This window comes from Galeopterus variegatus, unplaced genomic scaffold (genome assembly GCF_000696425.1).
Source record: "Galeopterus variegatus unplaced genomic scaffold, G_variegatus-3.0.2 Scaffold100, whole genome shotgun sequence".
NCBI classification, from domain to species: Eukaryota; Metazoa; Chordata; class Mammalia; order Dermoptera; family Cynocephalidae; genus Galeopterus; species Galeopterus variegatus.
Window position 1 is genome coordinate 955433 of NW_007726211.1, and position 9265 is coordinate 964697.

General features: G+C 37.9%; 1 protein-coding gene across 1 annotated transcript in view; it reads right to left on the bottom strand.

Moving 5' to 3' along the window:
- UBE3C (ubiquitin protein ligase E3C) overlaps window positions 1–9042 on the bottom strand; it is a 112054-nt gene extending 103012 nt beyond the window's left edge. The window contains exons 1-4 of the mRNA XM_008583747.1: window positions 8995–9042; window positions 5972–6046; window positions 5355–5501; window positions 1488–1603 (exon numbers count right to left, since the gene is read on the bottom strand). Coding sequence (XP_008581969.1) covers window positions 1488–1504 — 17 coding nt within the window. The 5' untranslated portion in view covers window positions 1505–1603; window positions 5355–5501; window positions 5972–6046; window positions 8995–9042. The remainder of the gene's footprint in view (window positions 1–1487; window positions 1604–5354; window positions 5502–5971; window positions 6047–8994) is intronic.
- Between the last annotated feature and the right edge of the window lie 223 nt (window positions 9043–9265).

Here is a 9265-nt window from a genome sequence, read left to right on the forward strand (position 1 = left end):
ACTGAGGGTTGCGATCCCGTTGCTGGTCCCGGTCCGGTACGGGGGCGACACTGAGGGTTGCGATCCGTTGCCGGACACGGAAAAAGACAAAAAAATAAATAAATAAAGAAATCCTTACCGGTCATCTTAAACAAACAAACAAACAAACAAACAAAAAACCCCAAAATCCCCCCAAAACTACTTGCTATCTGACTATCTTCAAAAGTTATATTAGAGTAGATATTCGCAAACTATAACCCACAGGCCAAACCAAGCCCTTGGTCTGTTTTTGTGTAGCTGTTAAGTGAAGAGTGGTTCTTTCATTTTTAAAGGTTTGTAAGAAAAAAGAAAGAAAAACATATAATAGAGATCATACATTGTCCGCGAACCCGAAAATATTTGCTATCTAGCCATTTATAAAAAGTTTGCTAGCTCCTGCTTTAGAGAATACATAAAATGTGTTTTCAAAGTAAGTTTTTCCAAGAACTAAAAGAAATTAGGAAAAAATATGGATTCTTGGGATTTGGGATCCTCCTGGTTCTCTCTCTTCTAACAGATTCTCTATTCCTATCTTTAGCCCAGCTAAGTATTTTGGAAAAATCAGTTAAGAAAGTCTAGTTTTGATAGTAATCCTAAACAAACTTTATTGCATGTGGCTTCCAGGAAATTAACCGAAATTACATTAAAGGCTCAGAATCATTTGAAAAGTTTACTACTGTGCAGATATAAACAACTTATTAAAAACTGGTAAAAATGTTATGCTGCTCTCTCATATAGGTAATACAACTCACACCACTTGAATGTGCTCCTTTGTAGACCGAATCCAAGAAAGTCATGAAAGTGAGATCACACATAAATAATGAGAGCCTGGTGAAAAGCACATTCTAAAGAGGCTCTTTCAGCGTGTGCTCTGATAGAAACCCTTATTGAGTAGAGTCACTCTCACACTGGGAGTCCTCTCAGTTGGTCAGTCCGTTCGCTAGTAAACAGGACATCTAACATCTCACATGATAATTCCAGGACATCCATAAAAGAAAGTATCATCTGGAAGGTACTTATACCTCTGTTTTAACTTCTATGTCAAACAGGCCAGAATAACCTGAAGTAAAAATTGTAATACACAGAATATTCCGCAGTCTCAGAAAAACAACTTTGTGGGGCTGGCCCGGTGGCGCACTCGGTAAACTGCGGCGCTTGGGAGCGTGGTAGCGCTCCCGCCGAGGGTTTGGATCCCATATAGAGACCGGTCCGCTCACTGGTTGAGCGCGGTGCGGGCGCGAGACCAAGGGTTGCGATCCTGTTGCCGGTCGCGGTACGGGCGCGACACTGAGGGTTTCGATCCCGTTACCGGTCACGGAAAAAGACAAAAAGGAAAAAAAAAAAAAAGAAAAAGAAAAACAACTTTGTGGAAAAGACACTGTCTCAGAAAATGAAAATAAAGAGGTGTTCCCCTAGACACTAAAAGTGATCAACACATTATGCAAGTTGCTAACAATGACAGAATTTACCTGCAACAGAGGCTCATCAATCTCTTTATTTGAAATAAGCAAGTAAGTCTCTCAGATCCATCCAACTGCTTGACAAACAGAGAGCTGTGTTTAATTAAGTTCTGATACAGCCATATCTGAAACAGCAAAACATATAACTCTTAACCCATAGAAATTAAATTGTTTTCTAATTTACATAATACTCCAAATTTCCGTAAGTGGTAATACACACTTAAACCTAATCAAAACCTGATAAAAAGTAAATCTTCTAAGTCAGGTTTTACTTAGTAGTATTTGCATTTTTCATCGTAATACACTGGTATTAAACTACATAACTAAATTAGTTACTAAAACAAAGTACACTTAAAGCTTATGTCAATCTGAAACAAAAACAATTCATTTGTAAAAGTCAGCAATTCGTAATAAAAATACATGAGAAATACTGTATTAACCATAAGTTACATGGCATATCTGTTCTCCTTTTCACCTCTTTCCTTATGTATGTGTGTGTATGTGTGTGTGTATCCCAGCACCCTATCCTTTTGTATACTTTCCTTCCCTAACTCCATGAACTTTTGGTAGGGAAGGCAACCATATGGCTCCACTACCCCCAGTACGAGATTAGGCATATGACTGAGCTGACCAGAGTTCCCCATTCTCTTGGACACAATAAATAGCTGGTCAATGAGCTCAGTAAAGGTTGAGTCAGATTTCCATCAATTGTATTCAAGAGGCCTGACTATACAGTTTATACACAGCTGCCATAAATGAACTTGAAAAACTCAATACCTAATAAACAATCTCTTCCACCTCTACTATATTTTTGTGAAACAGACTGTATCCTATTATTTCATACTGTAAGACCCATTTAGAACCAGCTGGGATTAAAAGAGAGCCTCTTACTTAAGTGGCTGGTTATAAATGTGCCTTACAACCTCTTTTTTGCCTGTTATCTTTAAGCAGTGTCTCTTTTTATACAAACACTTCTTTGATAAGAAATGTTTCTTTCTTTCTTTTTTTTTGCCTTTTTCGTGACCGGTAACGGGATTGCAACCCTTGGTGTGGTGTCGCCCGCATGGCGCTCAACCAGTGAGCGCACCGGCCATTTCTATATAGGATCCAAACCCGCGGCGGAAGCGTTGCTGCGCTCCCAACGCTGCACTCTCCCGAGTGCCCCATGGGGTCGGCCCGATAAGAAATGTTTCTAAACAATAAAAATACTAATGCGAAAGGACTCTGCATAACAAATTGGAACATATCCTAAGCTCCCATGAGCCTCCTTCTGGAGTTGTTTGGAGCTACCTTGTTCATATTTTCTCAGTAACCAGCATGATATGAATATTTCCATACTGACATGTAGTTAATCCTAAAATTTCTACTATCTATAAAAATAAGGTATGCAGTAAATATCAATTATAAAAAGTTAATGAACAACTGTGGGAACCATAAAAATACAGCTCTAAATATATTAATCAAGTACTTATGTTTCAAGTTATCTGTGAAATAAAAAAAAAAAACTCAAAGCAGTGGTGATTCTGTATTATACTTGAACAGTTTCTGGACAGGGTTTTGCTACTGAATTTAACAATCTTGACAAATGCAACAATATCATCCAAAAAGTTCTAATATCACTACATTCAACATCTGTTTTCCTTAACTTTTTGTTGTTATTTACTAAATGCAGAGGAGTAAAGTTCTTAAAACTTTCCTTCTTATATATTATCCTTTCTCAAGAGGTCAACTAAGGATGTATATGAGTAACATAAGGAAGTAAACCAAGAAAGCAGAAATACTTGGAACCATAAAAGAGGATATAAAACTGAAGCAAAGCTAGACTTTCCAGGGTAACGGCAGGCCTGGAAAGCAATGCAGGAGGAAAAGCTCCAGGGGAAACAGAGTCCAGTCTCCTGGCAGCATTAGTCACCTGGAAAACTGCACTGAACAGCACTGTACAGAAGTAGGGGAGGAAGACTTTACCAAGAGACTCAAAAGAAAATTAAACAACTAAAAAGTGAGGCAATTATTAACTCCAGAATAAAGGTAAACCGTACACAAAAGAAAATATAATCACGGTACACTATTTGACCTAGCAGAGAACCATATTTAGTCATAATAACCATAAAGTTAAAGAGAGGAACGAGGAAGGGACAACTGCATATAGTTATTCTTATTTTTGTATAGAGTACCTTTAAAAACTATCACAGGTGGCATCAGTCCTGTTTCTAGACTGGAAATTAGGTAACTAGAAGACTGGGGCAGGAGACTTTTATACCATATGATTAATTTATTGCTTTTGCATTTTTGTTTGCAAACTGAATAGACATTTGAGCTCACTTTTCTCATATTTACCAGGTTTGGTGACATTTAATTCTATTTGGGTTTCAGAATCCATACATGAGCAATTTGTTTCATGTATGCTTGAGGCCTGGAGTCCAATGCATACACTGGACCTCTGAGCTTTTCTCTGATGGCTCCTAAAGCAGGACTGTGCGGGTGCACTGTGCATGGACTGCTGACTAGACCTCACACTCAAAAGGCAATGGGTGCTCTGGAGAGGCACACCAACTGATACCCCACAGCACTTCCGTGTCTGTGCTCCCTGGTGATGTTCCATCTACAAGACTGGAGTATATGAAGATGGGGACAGCATCTTCCAGAAAGAAAGCCAGACCACCTGCTTTTGTATTTTTCTGGTTCTTTTTCTCATCAACTTCACATAGAACTTCAGACAGAAAGCTCAGAAAGAGCCTGCCCTTGAAGGAAAGTCCATAATGGGTGGATTAAACCGCTTTTACTTCATCCCTATATTGGCTCTAGTTTATAGAGAGTTCTCATGTTCCGGCCTAGGAATGCTGGGTTTTGAAGACAAACACTAGACAAGCAATAAAGCATTTCTCTGCCCTCTGCACTTATTTCATGAGGACATCTTTCTGGTATGTACAGTGCATAGCGGGGAAGACTTATTTTTCAAAGTACACCTACCCTTTAATACAATTTGAAGTTTTTGTTACCAGTAAACAAAAACCTCTAAAAATAAATATATATTTAACCTAACAATTATATACAAATCTCTTAATATTTCCTAAGAAAATGGATAACAACAAGTTCCATTAAAAAAATTATTTAACCGGGCCGGCCGGGTGGCTCCCGCTGAGGGTTCGGATCCCACATACAGACCGGCCGCTCACTGGCTGAGCGAGGTGCGGGCGCAGCACCGAGGGTTGCGATCCCGTTGCCGGTCCCGGTCCGGTCCGGGCGCGACACTAAGGGTTGCGATCCGTTGCCGGTCACGAAAAAAAGACAAAAAGGAAAAAAAAAAATTATTTATCTATGTTTCTATATGTATTTTCCATCATTAATACACAGTGTCCCTTATCACTGAAAACATCAAAAGCCTTTACAATTTTTAGAGAGACAGAGCTGTATTTTGGATGTTTTAAAAAAGAGCGACCTTGTGTGTTTTGGAGACTGATCATCGAAGTATCATTTACAGATAAACATGATGTGATTGATATTTAGGATGCACTTCACAATGACCTAAGACAACGGTGCAGAGGGCAATGTGTGGAAGGGTCTGCGATGACTACCGTGGCTGGTCAGGGTATGTGGCAGGAAGGTCAACAGTCTAATTTTCTAATATTTGAAATTTTCCATAATAAAAAAATAAAAAACCCATCACAAATGTATATCACATTTCAAGAGGTAAAACATTACCACAAAGGTGACCTATTATATCACAGCTAGCTGAGGAGAATTTCCCAAAGGCTTGGTTAGACATAGTGGAGGGGATGCCTGACTTCTTGATCAGATACTTAACAATTTCCACTGAAAAAAAAAGAAACTGGAAAATTAGTAAACATGATGAGTGAAAATGTAGTTAAGACTCACCAAACGTTTTGAGTCTTCATTTTGCTTGTAAAAAAAAAGAAGCTGCCTTACCAAAAGGGTAAGGTTGGGACCACTAGCAATGGAAAAAGTGCCACCAGACTGTGACAAGTTAGCGCAGCGATCAAATGCACTTCTTTGGATGGAATACTGAAAGTAAAACAAAACAATACGTAAATATATTATTTGGACACACGATTCTAATGATCTTAGTATATGCTAAATGTTTTTATAGGAGTGGTGGAAACTGACAACTAAGATTTTCTTATTGAAGTTATTAGTAAAAGGTGAATAAAACCAAACCCAACCTAAAAAATAATGAAAGATCCTAAATGCTTCCTTAAAGAACCTCCCACCACTTCCTTTTCTTTTGATCTTCAGTTGTGATTTGGCCCAGGTTTGTATTTTATTATTTAAAAATTACCTAAAAATTCACCTATCTATACATTTTTACATAAATATAACTAATAAAATTATTTATTGGGGGAAATATTATTGTCAACATTAACAGGTACATAAAAATACATACAAAATGAATGGTATTTTTAATAACAAGGCCATATTTAAAATAAGCTCTCACATGATCTTTTACTCCCTTCTCATTTTAAAAACAAACTTACTTGCTGTTTTCTGTCTCTACAGCCTCGAATAAATGACTGGATAATTATTGCATTTTTCAGTCTTCGCCTTTCTTCCTGAATAATGGGAGGAGGAGAAAGGGAGCAATTGGTCAGAATCAGTGAAGAAGACATTTAGCTAGAAAAAGATTTTAAAAAAAAACCTACATAATTTACACACTATAAAATTCACTCTTTAAGATGTACCATTCACTGAATACATTTTTAATATTCAGAGTTGTTCAACCATCATCACTTATCTCATTTTAGAACAACTTCACCATCCCCAGAAAGAAACCCTGTACCCATGAGCAGTCATCCATCACTCCCTATCCTCTTCCCCTCCGACCTCTGGCAACTTCCTGTATGAATTTGCCTATTCCGGGCATTTCATATAATGAAATCATACAATATGCAGCTTTTCGTGTCTGGCTTTTTTCAGTTAGCACAATGTTTTCAAGGTTCATCCATGTTATAGCATGTGTCAGTACCTCATTTCTTTTCATGGCCAAATGATATTCCATTATATGGACTTCTCACATCTTGTTTATCCGTTTACTAGCTGATGGGCCTATGAGCTGTGTTTCCCCTTTGAGCTATTACGCATAACACTGCTATGAACATTCACGTACAAGTTTTTTTATGAATGTACATTTTCATTTCTACTGGAGTGGAACTGTCACACTGCTTTCCAAAATGACCACACCATTTTACAATCCCACAAACATTGCAAAACATTTTTTTAAGTTGTAGTTTTAAACACTAAAAAATACAAACGGACAACACAAACATCTACTACTACTACTACTCCAGTTTTGAAGATGCAGATTGCCATAAAGATTCATCAACACCCGAAGATGTGAGAGTTAGAATTCCGACGCTGGTGTGACACTAAACCCTGTCCTCTGCCTGGCCACACTACACTGCTTCATGTTATCTATGAACACCATCTATAAACCTGAGCCGCACACACACTCACCCACACAGTCTTGGGGTTAGACAACATCAGCAGGTCACGCAGGTGTACTTTCTGAGCTTGAAATGGTCACAATAAGGGAAGCTGTGAGCTTTAATCTTGTTTTGAAATCTATTCACTACTATGATGATTCTAAGAGCATTTAATTAAAAGCTCATACATCATTCCATGAATTTTCAAAACATTTGATTTATTCATTCAGTTATTTATTGAGGAGGAAGTCTTGGTAACATGCCAGCCTTTTGGCTGGGACCTAAATGGCTATACGTTAGGTGTACTGGAAATAGATCAATGCTCACAAGGACTGAAAGTCAGCTTCAAATCAACTCAACCCTGTATTAGTTAAAGGTGACTTTGTCCCTCCCCTTACTTCCTGCCAGAAGCAAATGTCATGCTCTCCAAATGATATGAAATTCTTGAGCCTGAAACTATCTACTCAATTTGTCATACAGCATGTCCAATAGTCAACTGAAAATAATTAGGCATGCAAAAGCCAAGAACTAAAAATCAAGAGGACAAACGAACAAAAACAAACCCAAAGCAGATCCAATTACTGGAGTTTAAACATCATCTTTAAAAATCAACAGTTATGTTCAAGAAATTAAAAGATGAGAACTGGAGAACATATAAAAGAATCAAAGAAAATTCTAGAACTGAAATAACAAAAACTGGAATTAAGAACTCAATGGATGTATTAACAATTAGACATTGCTAAAGAGATAATTTGTAAATTGGAAGTTCAGTCAGAAGAAAATATCCAAACTAAAGCACAGATATTTAAAAAGTAAAACATTCAGAAAAGCATACAGAAGATATATGGGGCACAATACAAAAGTCAAATAGATTTGCAATTTGTGTCCAAGAAGGAGAGCAGAGGATGCTGCTAAACATCCTCCAATGTACAGGATAGTCCCCACAACAAAGAATTACCTATCAGAAATGTCGGCTGTGCCGAGGTGGAGAAACCCTGCCCAACAGCCTTCGCGTTTGCTGTCGCTTTAACCAAGAACGCCCTTCCACCAGCTTGTCACACAGCAGCTTCGTTTTCATCCTTCAGAGGTTAGTCCAACTCTGTCCTCCTCAGAGAGCCCTTCCCTGACAGCCCCATCTGATGCAGGCCTTCCCAGTTACTATCACATTACTCCATTGCTTTAACAGCTCCTTGTTGGTTAACATCAGTGTTCTACCCATGGTGAGAAGGAACCTTGTCTGTTTTACTATCTGTATACCCAGAAAGCAGAACACTACATGGAACATAATGTGCTCTCAATAAATACTTGTTAAAGGTATAAATGAATTGGTTTTTTTTTTTTTTTTCCTTTTTTGTCTTTTTTACTGACCGGCAACGGGATCGCAACCCTCGGTGTCACGCCCGCACCTCGCTCAACCAGTGAGCGGGAACCGGTCTCCACATGGGATCCGAACCCTCGGCGGGAGCGCCGCCGCACTCCCAAGCGGCACACTTCTCCAGTGCGCCACTGGGCTGGCCCTAAATGAATTGTTAAAAATAACAAAACAAAAAACTAGAAAAGGCCATAAGATACTACAATTGCTGATTAGCCAAGAAAGTAAAGCTATTTTAAGAAATTATCACCAGAAAAATGAAATGTGTGACAAAGAATAAAATGGAAATGAAGAAGAAAAGGGAATGCCATTAGCTCCTTTCTTTTAGCTTCTTCACAAATAGAGATACACGCCTTAACACTGAGTTTTCTCCTTTTCACTGATGGAAGTATGAACATTATATACTAAGCCTTTCTAGATCTTCTGGACACCAAACATAAGTAAATAAGTCAACCAAAAGCCCACATTCCCTCTCCAGTCTGGAATCTGCCTTTTAAATTCATTTTTCTACACTGGTTCCAAAATAAACGACTTACTGTAAAATCTAACAAATCCAGAAATGTTCCTATAGCTAAATATACACACACATTATGTCATATATAACACATATACACATATGCATATATATATAACCAGTAAACCAAGACTTGTTTAAATGCTACGGAGAAATGCTTATCTAGAGAAAATATTACAAAACTGTTTTTACCTCTCTCTTCCTTCTTTCTTCCTGAGTACGATGCAAAAGAGAAGCCTTCTCTTCCTAAATCCAAAAAGAGAGAAAAGGAGGTAAAGGGGCTATACTTTCAAATTTTAAAACACCGTTATACAAAAATTATAGAATGTTTTGACCCAAAAATGATTCTAAAGATCATCCAATCAAACTATCTGACTTAGATAACAAATCTAAGGCATGAGAGGTTAAGTGGTTTTCCTGAGGTCAGAGATTTAATTAAAGTTAGTATTTCAGTAGTTTTCTA